Source organism: Panthera tigris, chromosome A2, assembly GCF_018350195.1.
Source record: "Panthera tigris isolate Pti1 chromosome A2, P.tigris_Pti1_mat1.1, whole genome shotgun sequence".
Lineage (NCBI taxonomy): Eukaryota > Metazoa > Chordata > Mammalia > Carnivora > Felidae > Panthera > Panthera tigris.
Genome location: NC_056661.1, coordinates 109,766,482 through 109,787,351, shown reverse-complemented (window position 1 = coordinate 109,787,351; position 20,870 = coordinate 109,766,482). Strand labels below are relative to the sequence as shown.

Below are 20,870 nucleotides of genomic sequence, written 5' to 3'. Positions count from 1 at the left end.
TTCAATCTTACCCGTCACTCTTCCCAGTCAGAGTGAGAGGTGACAATAGGGGGAGCATATGACCAAGGTGGTGGATAATAAAGGGACAGGACAATTTTTTTAATATATAAAAAGTCCACTTTCTGGTCTAGAGAATTAAAGACAAACCCCTATATAAATTCTAGACAATAATTTCCAGAAACAGAAGAAGTTTTCTGCCACTTCTGTACTTAGCCAATTTGTCCCTATCGATTTTAGTATGGTTTTTAATGACATCAAAACATCCCATCACAAGAAAAAAATATTTAACTATCGTGATTCTAAATTAAATGACTTTTTGTAAGTTATGCAATTGTGACACATTAAATTTATACATACACGATATATAATACATTTAAAATATAATGTATACATATATAAAATGCAAACATGATTTTAAGTTCATCTTAATAGAAAGGATAATACAGTATACCAGAACTGTGATAAGCAATGTAGCTCACACACAGGGCTGTCTGTGGGGTGGGGGTGGAGCAGGAAGGAACAAGTACAGCAGGCTAGACCAGTGCTTCCCAAAGTGTAGTCTCCAGGCCAAGACTAACATCACCTGGGGCAACCTATAATACTTGCAAGGGTTGGGCCCCCCTCAGACCTGCTGAATCATATACTAAGAGGATGGGCGAATTTTTAACAAGCCCTCCCAGTGATGCTAATGCATGCTAACGTTTGAGAACCACTGGAGCACAAAGACTCAGAGGTAAGAGGCCTTAGGTAACTCTTCATCTGTGTATCCAGAAGACAATGCCAATTATAAATAATGATTGTAACTAAAAACTCGGGAATACCTTTACTACGTCACTTAGAATCAACAGTCATGGATATACCCTCCAATAATGTTCAGTTCCAAGTTCAACATACAAGTTGGCAGCTTGTTGAGGATGTGGGGAAAGTTGGTGAAACAGTGGAATATCACAGTAGCTGATCTGGGTGTGGCACACCACAGAGTGAAAATCTTGGCAAAAGATCTCCTTTTGTAAATCCTGAAAATAATATTATATTAGCTTCAACCTCAAGAGTTGGGTAACTCAAGGACATCAATATGAGGAAAGGGTGATTTTTTTAAGAATATACAATTATCCAAGCGGAAAATTCTTTTAAAATTTGTCTATGATAAACATGTAGTATCTGACCCTACTCCATCATTCTCGAGACTTGGATTATGTTTGTTCCAAAAGTGACACCCAGTTCCTGTAGGAATGGGTGTTGGCTCTGCTGATCACAACTATATGAGCAACGTATTACACTAGACTCAGAGGAAGCAGGTGCTGAGATTATAATTAAATATGTATATAGGAAACAGGAGTGGCAGCAAAGAAGGGCAGGGAGGAGAAATATCCTTCCTGTGTGTCAAAGAGATGGAGAAGTGTAAATCCACAAGCTGATTTCCCAAGCCCACAGCACAATTTAATAGCATACAGACACGTATTAGGTCAGAAAGACCATGGGTGTGAAGTAGATGCCAACATCATATGTAATAAATATTAATAACGTCATAAAATGCAATCCAAATGCTACATTAGGAGCAGAAGGATTAAAGCCTAGTGCTCAGATAACAACGCAAATGAAATTACTGCCTGGAAAGCAAACTGGGTTATGTAATAGAGGATTAGCTGTAGAATACAACATTCAAAATTCATTATATTAACCAATCTTTGTCAGAAAGAAAAAAAAAAGTCCTTTCATGACTGAAATTTCTTGCTTTGAAGCAACACAAAGCAACAACTTTCACATAAAGTTGGTTAATGGTTTAAGAAGGAACCAGACTGACCGGGCTGCACTGGCGAGCTCATCGTGGGAATCTGGAGAAGGACTAATGGGATGGGATGCAGATTCACCGCCTTCCTTCCGCTTTCAGTGTTGGTCTTGGACAGACTGGTAGAGGAGAAACCTAAAAGGTAAAAAAAAAAAGAAAAAAAAAAAAAAAAGATATGTATGATACAGGTTATGTCAAGTTACATAGGAAAAGAGACAGAACTGGCTTTGCAGCTCAGCTCAGCCACAGCTGGACCATGGAAACAGTCACATCAACCTCCCTGGTGTCTTAAATCTTCACCCATAAAAAAACAAAATTCCGTAAAGCACAGGAATATTGTGAACACCAAATAATATAATAGGTGTGGAAAGAATCTGTGAGGAGAAAAGCACTTCACACAATTATAATTAGTTTCCTGTTTACTGTTCACTATAATTTGTTCACTGTGATCATTATTATACAAATTGAAAACATGTTTTGGAATGTGGATACAAGGGTCTCGTTACATAGAATTCTTGACTATCACTGTCAAAGATTTCCTTCCAGAGGCAGGAGTTCTTAGTGAAAAAAATTTTAATGGACTAAAATAAGGAACAAATCAGCCATAAACTATACAAGTGACAGAAAACCCCCATTACAATTTCCATTTCTCCTTGAAACCTTTTGCAGTCTTATTCCAGCCAAAAGCAATAACAGCCATAGTCTTTCTAGGAGTGGCACTTACAGGATGGACTTCTGGAAAGGAATTTAAGGGACTTTCTGCTTACAATTTGAATGTACTCTCACTTCTAGACACTTCAGCAAAGGAAACGCAATTGGAAGGACATTCTCCTCACAGTTTACTGGAATGTCAAAGTTTAAAAAAAAAGAAAAGGAAGAAGAAGCTTTTAAAGTTATACTTAATGAGTTTCTTACTAAAATAGCATATTCCAATTGGACTATTTTTGTAGACAGAATGCTGTGAACACTGAGAATTGTACTTCTCTTTATCTTGAGAATCCAACATATTTACTGGGACTCACTTTCCCATCAGTATCTTGAAAGTGTTATACTATTTTTGCCCAAATGTATAAAGCAGGATATAAATACATATTTCCTTTGAAGAACTAAATAATATCACCAAGAACACCTATAGTAGTTTCAATGGTCTCTACATAGAAATAGGCTAGTTACTAAAACAGCGGAGAGTTATCAGTCCAGCTGGTTACTTCTCATCATATCTTTGGTGCTACATACATGTAACAATATAACATATAGTTTCATAAATCTTCTTTAAAAATTATGCTGATGTGCTTATTTTATTAGCATTGTTTTAAGAATCTTAATTTCCATGTTGATGAGAAAGCAATATTTCTACAAAAAATGAAAAATGAAAAGTAGAAAACTCTTTTGATTTCTCTATCAGCAGAGACATGTTGACGTTGGCTTCTAAATGAAAAGATGTCAATGTCATATTTTAAAGTAATAACACCATGTGCATAGTTCTTTATAGTTACAGTGTACTTTTAAACCTATCATCGTATTTAATATCACTTTCACATTAACCATGCTAATAGGTACTTGTAACTCTCCCCTCTCTTTATGAGTGAGAAAAATGAGATATCATCTACTTCATATTTAAAAGGTAATAAAGCAAAAGCAAAAACAAAGTTGAGTGAGATTTGAATTTATACACTAAAATTAATGAATGTGAATGTTGAGGATTTTGGCAGTTATACTTTTTCACAATGCAGTATGAAACATTTCATAAATGCTCTTGATACATTCTGGCTTCCCAATGTACAATTTGATTTTAAATTAGGAATAACAAAAAGCAACAACCAGGAAACCTTAAGAGTATGGAGGGAGACAGTACTGAAATGTGTCTTCCATCAGTGGCAGAGTTACTCTGTGTTAAAAAAAAAAAAAAAAAAAAAAAAACTTCTTTTTAATCTATGTTACTTTGTTCAAATACTTGTATATGTACAAATACAACTAAATTTAGCCAATAATGTCCAAAATTTTAATTGTGATAATACCAAAGCCAAAGTTTTACTACTTATCCCCAAATCTAAAATGAGAAAGTTATTTCTATTTCCACACACCTGCCATTTATTTCCACAAACATACATAACAAATGTCCATGACATGCTGATTCATGGCTACGTACATAATTGTTGGATTTTGACTTCATAGCTCTAGACCTGACTTGCAAAATAAATCTCAGATGGAAATATGAATTTGGCTTCTAAAATATCAGTAAATAACTTTTTAAAATGTAATCTACTCACTCTGCCATTCAGCCTTTTATGCCTAAACATGTAAACATGACATATCCTTCTAATATTATTAAAGCCTTATTATCTGAATGCTGCATAAAGAAAATTAATGTGCAATTCCATGTTGATACATCCTAGTTCCCATTTATTGCATTAAACCAAAATTATCATGACAGTATAGCTGCATAACTGAACTGTGGGCACATCAAAATCTCTCCTAAAATGTTTCAGGGGTATCGATCCTCTACACATACATGCATCTTGTGTGTATGTGTGTGCATGTGCATACACATGTGCATCATCAGCTACATAAATTTCTCTTTCCTCATGGCCAACAAAATCAACAGATTAGCAACTGTATTCACACATTATAGGGACAAAATTGATACAGAATTTTACACAAATTAAGTCAGAGGTGCCTGGGCGATCCAGTAGGTTAAGCTCACGACTCTTGGTTTCAGCCCAGGTCACGATCTCACGGTTCATGGGATGGAGTTCCATGTCAGGTTCTGCACTGACAGTGTGGAGCCTGCTTGGGATTCTCTCTCTCCCTCTCTCTGCCACTCTCCCACTCATGCTCGAGTGCTATCTCTCTCAGAGATAAGGGAATAAACCTTTTACAAAAGACAGTTTTTAGCTACTTAGAAAAGAAAGAGGGGTGGTCAGCGAGGGAACACCGGTCAATGAGAATGGGCAATTTATTCTTAAATCTCCCTACACTTCTTTATCCAAATGAGCTCCAGAGAAACAGACTGTTTTCTTAGAATGGGAACATTTTCCCCTAGTACATTAGTCATTCTTACAAATAAGCCTAATGTAGAAATAATAGGAAACTGGCCTTCAAGTGGGTTGATAAATGAAAAAAAGAAAAAGAAAGCAAGTAATGCTGATTGTGTGTACAGATTATCCAAGCAGATATAGAAATATATTTGTTTTCAATTAATAGTTTCAACTAATTTGCACATTAATTTGTTCATGCTATAAAAATACATATGTGCACATTTAAGGATATAAACACAAGCACAACAAGAGTAAAATTGCTGCTATGAATCTTTTACCTATTGAGATCCAAGAATGGTTATTTTTTTTTTCCTGAATATATTCTTTGAGCTCTGTGAATCCACAATAAGGCACTGGGAGTCTTGCTTCCAAAAGACCACCTCTGACTGCAGGTTGATCAGCTGCCTACAAGTCAGTTATTGCTATGATATCGTGGGACATAGCACAAGCATAGTGCAACAGTCCAAGGGGGTGATATCTTGCAATGTCTCAGCTTGCCCATGCAGCCAGGGAAAGAAGGGCACTAACACATTATATCACCCCATGCCACACTGCTCTCATTAGCATCATTGTAGGGTTGTTTCCACAGGTCCTTTAGCCATTCTACCTGTATGACATGTTCTACAGTAATAGCATGGCAAGTCACCAGGACTTTACAGGACATAAAGAATTTGCACAAGGATTATCTCCTCTGATCTTCACAACAGCTCTTTGGAGTACACTGATAAGCCATTATTATTCCCATTTTACAGATGAGGAATTTGAGGCTTAGAGAATTTCAGAGATTTGTTCACAGACATGTAGGTGGTAAAATGGAAGAACTGGTCTTCTGACTGCTAGCCCAGTGTTCTCTGTAGCATCACAATGAATTATAGACCCTTCGAGCAGAGCTGGTTAAATATCAAGACTGTGTCTACCTAGTCATTACAGTTTCAGTAATGGCTCATTAAGTAACAGGTCTCCCTTACTAAAGAACCTATCTAGCCATTGAATAGACTGAATTCAGTCACAAAAAAAACCCCCCAAAAAAAACCAAAAAACAAAAAACGAAACAAACAAAAACAAACAAAAACAATAAAATAAATCAAAAAGTTGGAATGAATGTCTGTCTACATGAATTCTCACACTATAAGCTTTCATTTCCTTAGACTTGGACTTCATGGTCCTACCACAACCTTTCTTGGTTTTTTAACTATAGTCTGACCTTTTATTACAGTTTTTTCCTTGTGGACAATTGCTATTATCTTAGACAATGTGCCACCAAGAAAACAATGCTTCAGTTGTTATGTAGCTAACAAAAACTATGTGTCTCTAAAATATCTTTCCCAGACTTAGGGTATGTTGTAATGCACAGCTCAGTCTACAAAGACATTCACACTCATCTGCAGTCCTTCTCTTCTTAGGTGGAGCTGTTAGCCACTAATCCTCTATAGAGTAGGCACCATGAGCTGACTCAATTCATAACATCCACTTGAAGAGAGTTTACTGGTGAAATAAGCCTACTGTGCCAGTGCACTGAGTATCATCAAGCCCATAGTCTCTCTCTCTTATGCCTTAGAATAACATGAAATTCTACCACGATTTTATATTTAGAGGAAAACACTAGAAAATTACTCTTAACATTCTATTCAATTCAACAAACTCTTATTGATTACATACAAGATACTCCATTACCAGTTTGGAAAGCTCAGATTATATTTCACTTCTCTGATTCTTGCATTTCCCACAGATAGTCACCAAAGCCAGTACACTAATGTCTTAAAAATATCTTTCATATCTGGGCCCTCCTTTACATTTCAATGAGTGCTGCCTTGGCCCAAGTAATCATTCATCTTAATTAGATTCTTTATCTGACCTTCTATCTGGTATCCCTGCCTCTAGGGAATGTCTGAATGAATAAGTGAGTGAGCAAATAAAATTTGGCGACCAGCACACTCTTTAGTTGGTATTCAAGTTCCTTCATAATTCATTTCTTCCCACCTCATTTTCTCTCCTTCTTTTCCTCACACAATCCTATGGTTCCACACAATCTGTTATTATTCCTAGGGTGATGTTCCACGTTGTTAACTACTGCTGAGGCACAGGCACCAAATAATCAAAATGAACACTACCTGTATGGCTGTACTAATGCACATCAGCAGACTGTGGGTCCTGATTATTCCTGTATAGTATTATTCATATTCATATTTCCATGCCTTTGTACTTCTTTCTACAAAGATTACTATCATATCTTTACTACCTTCCAGCTCAAATTCTTTAAGACCATCTTCAATGAGAACGCTTAACCAGCCACTCCAAGCAAAAGGTCAGCTTCCCCATCTATATCCTTTCCCACTGTATCTTGTACCTGTAATAACACCCCTTGTGCTAGATAATAATAATGACTCTCATGTTAGTGAAGTACTTTTATCCACCATAAGACTATGTTCCTCAGTTCAGGGATTATACTGTATTCATCTCAGTAATGCCTACACCTAGTACAGTACCTAGAACATGCAGGCACATGATAAATTCTTGATAGATGAGTTAACAAAGGGGAAGGGCTGAACTAATGAATCTGCAGTTGCCCGATTTGGCTGCAGAATCATTTATCCAATGTTTTATTATAGAGTTCTGAAGGACTAGAACATATTCCTTTGATTTGGGTCAAAAAAAAGAAAATACTCTCCACTTAGATGGGCCACCATCTAAGAAGAGCAGACCCAGAGGGGGTGGATGCCTTCACGGATCAGGGGAAAACACCATTCACCCAAAACCAAATTTGCCTGTGAATTATGTTATCCAAGATACTGTCATTTTCTAGGGCTTATCATATGAAGTGATTTCCCAGATCACTAAAATGGTTCAGCTTCTCACCTTATTAGCCCAGCTTTTTCTCCACTGGAGGAAGTCCATTTCTTTATTCGACAAGTTTTATAACTTCACCATTACATCAAAATCATCGAACCACTATTCATCAAGACACAAGAGAATGCGATACAGATTTAAGGATACTTGTTCCCCTTCAATTTTAACAACAGAAGCAGGACTGTGCAAATAATGCTCCTGACAATACTTAAAAGTTGTCTTAAGCAACAGGACCCCAGGGACTCTGGGGACTGGAAAACTGATGGACACAACAAGAGCCACACTAAAGATACAGCCAGTTATTTAACTTCACCTAATACCACAGCAGACATCTGGTGCTCCAAATTATCAAACACATTCATAAAGACTGGCACATCGACTCCTTTTGGCTCATTCTAGTCTCTGGGCAGTTACCTACACAAGACTATTGGTTTCACTCCCTGTCTGCTTGCCAGATGTTTGCTGACTTCACCTTTGAGTACAGCTAAGAACAGAACGTGTCACCCAGAGGGCCACACATCTCACATGCAGTCTCTGTGCTTACATTTTAAAAGCAAATAATAAGCTCCATTATAAGACTTTTAGGAGAGCCATTTAAGTACAGGCTACAATGTAGGTGTAACACAGAGCAGGGAACGCAGCTTGGGAGGTTGGTTGTTATGCATGTATTTTGCATATTTAAGACGGAATTCAGTAGTCTATACTATAAATATAATTCAATGGTAACATCTAAAAATATACAACACAATCAGGAATGGTCTGCTGGTTATTTCATTTCATAAGAAGAAGTTCTGCCAACCACAGTACCTGCACTAATAAAACAGACCTTTTCTTAGTAAGTCTTGTTTTTTACAACATTGGGCTTAGCCCCAGGAACGCCAGTACCCAAGTCATATCTTAAATGGCTTCTGATAGATAACAAAGAACATTTTATCAAAAACTCTTACTGCACTGATTTTTATTGAATCATCTTTGAAAGCCCCTACCTGAAACTTCCCTGCTTGGACAATAGGGAATAGGGAGTCACAGCCGCCATTATCATCAGTTTGAGTTTAAAACTAGAATCACAATACCCAGAAACTGCAGGACATATAAGGCTCCTTTTCAGTCATGGCAAAGGGGTTCTTAGAAAAAAAAGCTTTGTCTACCTGTAAATACACACGAGACAGAAGTCCAAAATAGAATTGTGAAAAGGAAGTAATAGTCGAAGTGAAGGAACTTGTAACAGACAACCTCTGATACCTGTGCAGCAGGAGGGCTTTGTAACTCTTACACTATAACCTTCCCTGCAGAAAACTGCCCGATCAAGCATGCTTAAAAGAACCTGGCTCCCGGTCTACTCCCTTGCTAGTGTGGAGGCACGGGTTATGATCAGCTGGCCAAATACAAAAGACCTTTATCCATTGCTGCAATTTAGATTGACATAGTTCTCTTTTCCAAACTTCAGTATTGAATACATTTTTTAAAAATGTCTGTGATTTCTTTAATGCTGCTATGTACCTCTTGAAGATCTGATAATCCCTTCATGCAGCAAATTGCCCATGTGAAATGTCTCACTAGCTGGGTGCTATGGAAGTCAATTAACCTCTCTGAACCTCAGATGCTTACACATGAATTACTTAACTCACCAGGTCGTTGTGAGGCTTGGAAAAAATAAATGTAAAGTAATCGGTAAGGAGAAAGTGCACAAAAATGTTGACTATTAGTATCATTATTAGTATAGAAATTGTGTTTTACTTCAGGCCAAGTTCCATCCCAGGAGGAAACTGTGATACACAGTGCCTCTCACCCTGGAACAAGTTCTATGCCACAGCTATTAATCTTTCTCACTCCACTAGGGCTACAACAGGGATCTAATTACTAAAGCTTTCTCCTTTCTTTGCTTCTTCCTTTTAGAAGGCAAATGTGTATTCTATGGAAATACAATGTGCCAATATTTGCTTGTGACTATACTTTACCCTAATCTTTTACTGACTGATGTTGCTAATATTTTTTTTAATCACTTCTTAGGTATTGATGGAAAGGAAAGCAAAAGAATATCAAACCCAGTAAGTTAGAAACAATTATCATTTTGCAGAAATTTGAAAAGAAACAGGAACTGTATTCCCCGAGCACTGTATAAATCTTTATATAAAGAACTTTTCTATTGTCTTAACAGAGCACCTTGGGAATTTCAGTAGACTCTAAGGCCTCTCCTCTTATTATGAGGAGGAATTTACTAACCATTTTACTAACTGCTCTACTGAAAGTGGTCAGTTCTATTTTAAGCCACCCAAGACATATCTCCAGACATGGACAGACATGCACCTGAGGGGAAGAAATGACAACAGCAGAGTTCCCACATGGTAAAGAAGGGAAACAATGAGCCATGAGCCATGAGGGCAGCTGCCAAAAGACAGCAGGTACATGGGCTCCATCCCCAGTCAAGAACCATGTTGTCACTGCTTCTTTTTACTCATTTCTCTGTATTTGACCCACTTTTTTTAAATTTACATCCAAGTTGGTTAGCATATAGTGCAACGATTTCAGGAGTAGATTCCTTAATGCCCCTTACCCATTTAGCCCATCGCCCCCCCCCCAACAACCCCTCCAGGAACCCTCTGTTTGTTCTCCATATTTAAGAGTCTCTTATGGGGGCGCCTGGGTGGCTCAGTCAGTTAAGCGGCCAACTTCGGCTCAGGTCATGATCTCACAGTCCATGAGTTCGAGCCCCGTGTCGGGCTCTGTGCTGACAGCTCAGAGCCTGGAGCCTGCTTCGGATTCTGTGTCTCCCTCTCTCTCTGACCCTCTGTTGTTCATGCTCTGTCTCTCTCTGTCTCAAAAATAAATAAAACATTAAAAAAATTTTTTTAAAAAAGAGTCTCTTATGTTTTGCCCCCCTCCCTGCTTATATATTGTTTGCTTCCTTTCCCTTGTGTTCATCTGTTCTGTGTCTTAAAGTCCTCATGTGAGTGAAGTCATATGATTTTTGTCTTTCTCTGACTGACTTATTTTGCTTAGCATAATACCCTCTAGTTGCATCCACGTGGTTGCAAATGGCAAGATTTCATTCTTTTTGATTGCCAAATAATACTCCATTGTGTATGTATGTGTGTGTATATATATGTGTATATATAAAATATGTGTATATATAAAATATGTTCTTTCTTCAGAAAGAACATGTGGCGCATATATATATATATATATATATACACATATATATACACACACATATATATGCCACATGTTCTTTCTCCATTCATCCATTGATGGACATTTTTGACCCACTTTTCCACTAGCCTTTTCTGGAATCTCTTCCAGTTGAACAGGTCATTCACTTCATTAATCCCTTTCTGAAGAACTCCCCTTGGGGCACCTGGGTGGCTCAGTCCCTTAAGTGCCTGACTTCTGCTTAGGTCATGATCTCATGGTTTACGAGTCCAAGCCCCACATTGGATTCTGTGCTGACAACTCAGAGCATGGAGCCTGCTTCGGATTCTGTGTCTCCCTCTCCCTCTGTCCCTTCCCCACTCATGTTCTGTCTCTTTCTATTGCTCTCTCTCTCTCAAAAAGAAAAACATTTAACAAAATAAAAAAAAAAACTCTCCTTAAGTAATGAGTTGAGCCAACCTCCCATCTTCCATCTTTAACTCCTTCTTATCTTCTTACAAAGAACTATAGTTTATACCTAAGATTTATCTCAATTCCATCCCTCTCCGGTTCTTTTCTTGCCTATGCTTTTTCTTTCTCTACAGAGGCTTCCTTTGAACACACACTGATATCTTAGGATACCCCTCAATTTCTAGAATACACTGATATGTAAGAAATACATCATATCAACTATCTTGTTCTTAACTTTACCCTACCAATTATTACTGACTTTTCTTTTTGTTTTTAATTTTTTTTTTTTGCATTTATTTATTTCTGAGAGACAGAGACAGAGCACAAGTGGGGGAGGGAAAGAGAGAGAAGGAGACACAGAATCTGAAGCAGGCTTCAGGCTCTAAGCTGTTAGCAAAGAACCCGACGCGGGGCTCGCACCCACAAACCATGAGATCATGACCTGAGCCAAAGTCAGATGCTCAACTGACTGAGCCACCCAGGCGCCCCTATTACTGACTTTTCTAACTGACACAAACTTCATAATTATGTTCCGCTAAGTCAACCCAGGTTCATGCTATGGAACCTTTTGTGGGTTATATGTAGCATAAAAGCAACAGTTTTAACCATGCTTGAGTGTAACATGTACTTGGAGTGCTCACTAAGAATGTTTGGTACAGAGCTGAGAAGGTAGCTCAGATGGCCCCTGCCATGCAGATTTCACTCATAGTGTGAAGGATCTCTCATAGCGTGATCCAAGGACTGTTCTGAAATTCAGATACTTGGCACTCATCTAAGAACCTCCTAGATTCAAATCTTTGGGACAAAGGCCCAGAAACAGTGTTTTTAACAAGCTTCCACAATAATTCTTAACTGAGCTAAAATATGAGAACCACTGAATATATATGTACAATTAAGAAACAAAATAACAAAACACACACACACACACACACACACACAGAGAGAGAGAGAGAGACAGAGAGAGAGAGAGAGAGAGAGAGAGAGAGAGAGAGAGAAACAGTGAAAAACACACTTAAAGTCTGACAGACCTTATTGTAAATTACACCTCTCTGATTTTCTTATTACATTCTCACAGGCAAATTATTTTGCCACTCTGACCTTCAGTTTGCTCACCGGTAAGTTGTTGACTCTAATATCTATTTGTAAAACTAGGGACAAACAACAATATATTTAAAATATTTAGCGCAGTGCTCAACAAATGTGAGATATCATTATGACAGTCAGGGCCTCTGTGTTGCAAACTGCCTCTGAAATTGTGAAACACTGCACCCCTAATAGATATCATGTCTTAAAAAGAATAGGACAGCACAAGGGCTACAGGGATTTGAAGGAAGCTTTCACTGCACTCAGAGGTAGAGGAGAGAAGGTACCATGGAAGAGCTGGCATGCAGCTTTAGGATATTGAGTATTATACAAACATGCATAGTTGGCAAAAATGTCCTCCTTTCCAGGAAGTACCCTAAGTCCTAACCTCAGTGAATTGTAAATAGCTTCAAGAAACAATTTTTAAATTACCTTGCTGTGTCCTTCAACTACTTCATGATTAAAATGATCTATTTTTGTAGTCCCCTACCATAAAATATTTTCAGTGTTAAAATTATCCTCAAAGTTACTCTTAAATACAGAGAACAAACTGAGGGTTCCTGGAGGGGTTTTCGGTGAGGGATGGGCTATATGGGCAAGGGGCATTAAGAAGGACACTTGTTGAGATGAGCACTGAGTGTTATACGTAGGGGATAAATCACTGGATTCTACTCCCGAAATCATTACTACACTAAATGCTAACTAATTTGGATGTAAATTTTAAAAAATTAAAAAAATTAAAAAATACAATAAAATTATCCTCAAAGTTATCTCAAGCTCTATGCTAGTAGCAGGATGTTGGTAGTTTGTTTTATGAAGCATATTCTATTTCCCCCAAAAGAGGACAAATTTATACAGACTGCTTCTCAAGTATACCATGTTCTTTATATACAAAATGATAGTACTAACTCTTGCCAGGAGGAGGTACTCTGGATTACTATATTATTACTGATGGGTTGCAGCTTTTCTAACATCTCTTAGAAGAACCATGTAAGATGTCTGCTGAGGGTCAGGAAGGCAGCCTTTTTAGCAAAGTTGAAAATTCAACTGCTCCAAGGAAGCTAACTGGCTCATAACAGGATCAAGAGATTGATTCCATTAGTAAAACACACTAATGAATGAAGCCAACTCACTCTGAGCAATCTTATTAAACCTCATTATCTTATGAAGAATAAAGAGCAATTCCTACTCTGTTTCAAAAAGTGGAGAAAAGATTCAAATTATAAAACTTGCAAAAATAAGGTAACAACAATTATTGAGAATATAAATACAATCTCAGAACTCAAAACAAACCCAGAACTCAATCCAAAGGACATTTATTTCCTCTCAGTGAGAAAGCATCCTTTGAAACTGAGTATCTGCATAAAAACAAAGGGTAGCTAAACCAACTCATTTTACTGCAGGCAATTTCTATTAATGTCACATAGGGGAAGAGATACAGTCTTTGCTTTCATATTCCCGTTCTGCAGGAAAAAATATTCATACACACACACACACACACACACACACACACACATTAAAATAGACTGAGACAGATCAACACATATAAATAGCTCAATGCAACATCTGTAGCAGTCCTTAAGATTGTATTAAAGTCCTTGCTGTTTATCAGGTTGGTAAATCATATCAGCTCCTAGTTACTTAAATTGCCAGTTGCTGGGCAACCACATCTTCTGTCAACTGTCACTCACTCTTAAGTTCCTCTGCAACACTCCTTTAAGAAAAAAAATACTGAAAAATTCTTGAGATGCTTATTTTGGGCATCAGAAATGCACTTAATTTTATCCCTGAGCTTAAAGAGTCTGTGAATTGAATAATATTGAGAAAATAAATATGTTCAGTGAACTGGAGAAGGGACAGTGTGTGTGGTACAGGTAGTGCTGTGGGTGAGTACCTAGATAGAGAAGTGAGAGACTTTGTTAAAGGCAGTCTCCCTTTTGGAAACTGGTCCACAGTAAAGGCATGTTTGTGACAGAATTTTTCCAAAAGAAAATATGTACTCTAGAGGAAATAGGCTATTCTCAACAAAACTGATGTCTAGTTATTTTTATAATCATGCACTCATCACTGAAGGTTGAATAAGCATTACAGTCACAGGAATCAACAACTCCTTCCTTCAGATACTTTTTTCCCCCTGGTAAGTTCAAACAAAATAATTTACTACCATCTCATGAAAATCTCTACTCTGTAAATGTTGTTTTATTTTCTTGGATGTAAATCAGTATGCATTATTTTACTCAATCCAAGAGTTAAGTTATCTACCAATAGTATAAAACGTGTCTTCAAGGTCAGGCAGACTCCTCAGCCATGAAGATAATATAATGCAGTATCTATGTAGTTCACCACATCAATACAAGTAGTTCTAGAATTGCTGCTCCCCGTCTCTCTGGGCCTCAGTTTTAAACTAGATCACCTCTGAAGTTCTTCCTAGCAATAACATTTCATAAAATCATCAACCTTTAAATTATATAGTTCTCAGTTACAGCCTATATAAAACTGAGCCAACCCAATAAATCAGACTTGTGTTGCTACATGTCACAAACACAGAAACATATACAGCTAGAGACAAAAAAATATATTAAAATAAACAACTTACACTGTTACACATTTAACAAAATAAAAAGGAATATCTTCATGACTTCAAATAGGATATTATTTCTTCAATGAGCCAGAATTTGTCAACTTTGAAATTAAAAAACTTGTGCAATCAAAGAAACTCTCAAAAAGTGTAAAGATAAATCACACTGAGGAAAAAATATTGCAATGCAAATAACCAACAAAGAATTAGGAACAGGAATATTTTAAGAACATCCATGAATCAGTAAGAAACCAAAACAAAACAAAAAAAAGAACAATTTAGGATAGGAAAAGGAAAGGAATGGGCAACAAACTGAAAGGAGAATTTCGGCAGCCAATGATTACATGAAAAGATGCTCAATGAGATACCAATCACACCCGTAAGATTGGATATCATTTTTAAATCGCATAATCCTAGTGTTGGCAAGGATATGGAACAACTGAAATTCTCCTACACTTTAAGAGAGAATATTCTAAGCACACACCACTTAGAATAGAAACTTAAAACTATTTAGTCTAAGGGAGATTTATAGCACTCCATGACCTGTAGTAGGCAAAATAATGATACCCCAAAGATGTTCATGACCTAATTCTTAGAACCTGTGAATATGTTACCTTACATAGCAAAGGGGGTGATGAAGATTACAGAAGAATTTAGTTTACTAATAAAATAACCTTAATGTAGGGAGATTATCCTGATTATTCAGGGGGGCCCAATGTATTCACAAGTGTTTTAAAGTGGAAGACAGAGGCAGAAGAGAGTCAGATGGAGATGTGACTATGGAATAAAGATGCAGCAATGCTGGCTTTGAAGACAGAGCAAAGAGGCCATAATCCAAAGAAAATGAGCACTTTCTGAAAACTGTGAAAGCAAGAAACGGATTCTCCCCTAGAGGTGCCATAAGAAACACAGCTTTGCCAACACCTGCATTTTAGCCCACTGAGACCTGTGTCAGACTTCTAATCTCCATAACTATAAGATAATAAATTTGTGTTGTTTGAAAACACCAGGTTTTGGTAATTTGTTTCAGCAGCAATAGGAAACTAATAAATGACCCATCAATTATTCTCCTAGGGAAATTCTCCCATGTGACTGCTTGCACAAGAATGTTCACAGCAAGATTATTTAGAACAGAAATTTGAAAACAATCTAAATGTTCGTCAACAGGAAAATGAATAAATGCTAATATAAAAAAGAATACTCTATAGTAATTAATATAAAGGACCTCTAGATATACATATCAACACAGATACGTTTCAAAGCTTATTGTAAATTAGTGAAATAATAAGCTAAAGCATTATTTGTATAATATACCATTTATATGAGGTTCAAGAACATACAAAATGATACGGCAATATTTGTGGATAAATATATTATAGCTAAAGAATAAATAAATGAATAGGAATGATAAACACCATACCCAGGATAGTGGCTACCTTCAAGTGAATGAAATTAACAGTATTTCAAGTACATCTCAAACACTTTACTTATTAAAACAAAAAGTCCTGAGGGGAATAGCACAAAATACAGAGATCTGACAGGGGCATATGTGTAGATAACTATTAAGTTTATTGTTTATACTTTTCTGTATTACTGAAATATTTCATAATAAAAAAATAAACAACATATGCTTCAGTGATGTATTTTCCACATGTCCACTGGCAAACAGGCAAACCAATTCTTCCCAAGTTCACAGAAAATGATCTCACCCAAGGAAATATCCCTATTAACTTACCAATTAAAAGACAAAAATACCAAAAAGCAAACATCAATATTTGACCTAATTTTTGTAACCTTCCAAATGTACACTCAAATAAGCAGATTTTTATTTTTCTTTTTATTTTAAGCAATTTCATCTTACTTCTGAAAGTCAAGAAGTAATTCACATTGGGAGGATTTCTTCTGAGTGTCTCCAAATAGGCACACCCAGGTGTGAAGAGGTCTATTTGTAAGTGGGTATTTATGAAATGGACCATAATAAATATGTTATCACCTTCCATACAAAAAGGTGAGATGGTTCATTTAGAAATACAGTGTTTACATAAATTGCCTGACAAAATAATATTCTAATTATCATTGCCCAAATCCTCCATCAATAAGGATTAAGAAGCTTATTTACTAGAGACACAAGTATTTAGGAAAAAATATAAATCTCCTTTTTTGTGGTTTAATATTTCCCCTTTATTTACACTTCTATCAAACATGTTTAAACTCCTATGTTTATCTTTTTTTTAGGTGGCAATGTCTGTCTAAAGCCCTGAGAGCATTAAGATTAGGCAATGACTATTCTGCATTTTAGGACAAGACTAGGAATGAGGGGGTTTTCCACTTTAACCACTTTTCCTCCTGAACTGGAAAATGTTAACTCTTTCTCTGGGAAGCATTCATTACTTAAAACACTGGCACTAAATTGTTTTTGCTAGAAGAAAAAAATAAAAAGGATAATCTAAGAATAATATATAATAAATATATGATTGGTAAAAATAGAAGCATTGCACTACAACCAATTGTCATGAATATAAAGCTTATTTAACCTCTAAAAAGCCAAGATCCCTTTCTTTTCAGCCTGAGAAAACTAATTCTTTTTAGTTCTGGGTAGCACAAATATAATACCTGCGCCTGCCAAAATGCCAACCACAACATAAAAGGCAACAATAACAGCTTTAAAGAAAAACATGTTCCTTTGTTGTTTCCCTGACCAAGCCAAGCCTGAATCCAAATAACATGCTTTGATCAACAATTCTGAATATCAAACATGAAGACATACCATATCACCATGCCTAAAATAAAAGATAAACATACTATTTCAGTTTACTTTAATTTATATAATACTATTTGGGTTATTAATACACTAAGAACTATCATGTAAGAAACACTGACTTAAGAACTATTCCAGCCAGGTAACATCTTATAATCAAAGCTTCCTCCTTTAACCGATGCCTCACATTTATGCAGAGCATTACTACCAATAGCATTCCAGAATCACTTAACAGAATCTTCTACCTTGTAAGACCTTCCTTCATCGTTTTCCCTTCTGTTTCTCTTTTCTCAGCATGAAGACATTTGGGTTGGTAAATCAACATTCTTACATATTTTCCCCATGTCCCTTCTCCAGAGAAATGTCATCTCTTGTTTTATCCACTTCTTCTGAGGGGTCTTCCTTCTCTGCCTAGGATCATTTCCTCTTCAAGCACATAGGTCGAGTTCCCTAAATTCAATGTAATAGGATCTCTGAAACCATCTTGGCTGCTTTTCTCTCCTTTAGAGGAAATTCCCTACTCATTTCTGACAGACACATGACCTCTACCTGAATATATCCTCTGTCAAAAACTCACCAAATCCATGCCATTGATGAGTAGATTATAAGTATGCAAAAGATGTTCTCCACATGAAGTCAAGACGCACCTCTCAGTTAGTTCTATTTATTGATTTACTTCATTCATTCTTCTATGGCCCCAAATCTCTTTGTCATGTTTTTTATCCATTCCATTATTTGAATGCTATCATGGTTCCTTCAAATCTTAATTAAATACCCTCTGTTTACCCAAATAAGCCTTTAACCTTAATACCTTTAGTTCCATAATATGCTCTGCTCCCACTACCAATTGATGTTAAGCTAGGATATGACCAGCAGATGCCTGGCATACAGCATATGCATACATATGCCATATGTGAACTAGCATAGCCCTTACCAGTTCAGTCAGTCTAAAAACATACTACTGTATTCAGTGCCATCATATCACCCTGGGTTTATGACTTCAAATTCAATCCAGTGACATTATCTTACTTATTTGTTATTTCTTGTTTGGTGTATGTCTCCTGCTGCCAGGCTACAAACTCCATGAAAGTAAAGACGCTGTGCATCTAATTCACAGGAACCAGAGAACAGTGCCTCACACAATAGACAGTCCACATATACTGTTGGCTCTTCAAGTAAACTCTACCTAAAATATTGCTTTTCAACAATTTTCAACAGACATATTCATGTATATTCAGTATCTCTTACTGACCTAAATCATACAATGGCTAAGTGCTGGCCACTGTGGAATTTCAAAATGAGTAAAATTTAGTCTTTACGGATAGGGAGAGTTCCCAGAGTTGGTGATGATAAGGTTAAATCCTTGAGAAGGTACAGAAAGATATCATTCAAAAAATGTATTTATAATCAACACACAGTGCTGTAATGCCATTCTGTTTCATATTTTTAGACTTCAGGAGGTTTGAGACTTTAAGAAGGTTGGAAGAAAAGTATTATAGGTACAGGGAACAGCACTGGTGAACAATGCACAAGTAAGAAAAAGAACATTCTAGGAACTGCCAGCCAACTGACATGATGGCTGAGGAGAAGGTGGTGTGGGGAAATGCAAGGGGTGGCCTGGGGAGTTATCAGGGCAGATTATGAAAAGAGGGCAGTAGAAGCCTCTAAAAAGATTTAAACAAGAATATGACCTCACCAGGTTAACATTTAGAGAAACAGAAAATGCTACTCTCAGAATAGTGCATTTAGCAGAGGAGGGTAGGACTAGGGGCAAGAAATGGGTAAGAAGCTGCTATAGAATTTGGAAGAAGAGATGACAAGAGGGTGGGATATGGGGATGGGGGGTGGACCACAAAGAATGGAGCACAGGAATAGTCAAGGCAGTAGGACCAATAGGGTCAAATGATAAAGAGGTGAAGGAAAGAGGAAGTCAAAGATGACCCTCAAGCTTTCTGAATTGGTGAACCAGAAGGAGGTCCCAGTCACAGAAATCAGGAATCTGTAATAATAATGAAGAAGCTCCGAAGCCTTTACTTCTCAAACTAAGAGAAGCATGTACATCAGTATGTTAATGATGCCCTCTGAGAACTGGTATTTAAAGTGATCTAATCTCCTTTAGTCTTTCTTTCTTTTTAATTTCCAATTTTTCTTTAAAAATGTATTATTCACAATGAGAAGATGTTTTATTTCTAACTTTTTTAAATAAAACTGGCTTTAGGGGCTCCTGAATGGCTCAGTTGGTTAAGTGTCGAATTCTTGGTTTCAGCTCAGGTTATGACCTCACAGTTCATGAGTTCCAGCGGCATCGGGATCCATGCTGATGGTACAGAGCCTGCTTGGGATTCTCACTCCCTCTCTCTCTCTCTGCCCCTCCCCTGTTCACTCTCTCTGTTTCTCTCTCAAAAATAGATAAATAAATTTAAAAAAAACTGGTTTTGTTATTTTGTCTGAAAGATAAAATGGGAGTCTGAAAGTCATTCCCACGGATGAGTCTGTAAGTCATTACAATCAAAATTAGATGATCCATGTAGATAGATTTAGGGGTTTGGAGATTTTGTTTTTTGTCATAAATACAACCAGCAATATAAGATTGTGACACTACCAGGCGATTCATGTCAACCTGGGCTTTTTTCTTCTTCTAATGAGGTTATCTTCCACATCCCACAAAATTTTTGTGTAATGCCTACTACTTACTAGGTAATGTCATGAACAGACAAACTCTGTACAAAATTAGTAGGTAAAATAAAAGTACCTATAAACTAATTAAGTTGCTCTAATTTCTGTTTTTGGTAATAGCAACAACTCATCTTACTTACATACTTAACATCTTGACATGGTAATTTAAATAGATTCTGTCATCCCTGCAAATAAATAGAACTCTTATATAACATGCCATGCTCATAAGCAGATTGACTACAAACGTCACATACATGGAGTTTTTTTCAAATTGTCTTAATGTAGACAGTTGTATGGTAAGGGTTTAACAAACAGTCTAACTCCATCTCCTGATTTCTTTGAGGAATTTTTTTTTCTCCAGGTTTTGGAAAAAATCATTATTATTATTTGTTACAAAATGCAAACATGCCACTGTAGACATCCACTCATTCAGCATGGAATATACCGGTTTACAAGAGATGAGGAGGAAACACTCTCTGTCTTCATGTGGCATACATTTGG

The 20,870-nt window shown here is 36.8% G+C and overlaps 1 protein-coding gene across 3 annotated transcripts in view; it reads right to left on the bottom strand.

Annotated features, from left to right (window-relative positions):
- The window catches only part of HDAC9 (histone deacetylase 9), a 955,850-nt gene that overhangs the window by 851,379 nt on the left and 83,601 nt on the right, over positions 1 to 20,870 (bottom strand). For all 3 annotated transcript variants that reach the window (XM_042967858.1, XM_042967863.1, XM_042967868.1), the window contains exon 3: positions 1,805 to 1,924. In XM_042967858.1, coding sequence (XP_042823792.1) covers positions 1,805 to 1,826 — 22 coding nt within the window. In that variant the 5' untranslated portion in view covers positions 1,827 to 1,924. The remainder of the gene's footprint in view (positions 1 to 1,804; positions 1,925 to 20,870) is intronic.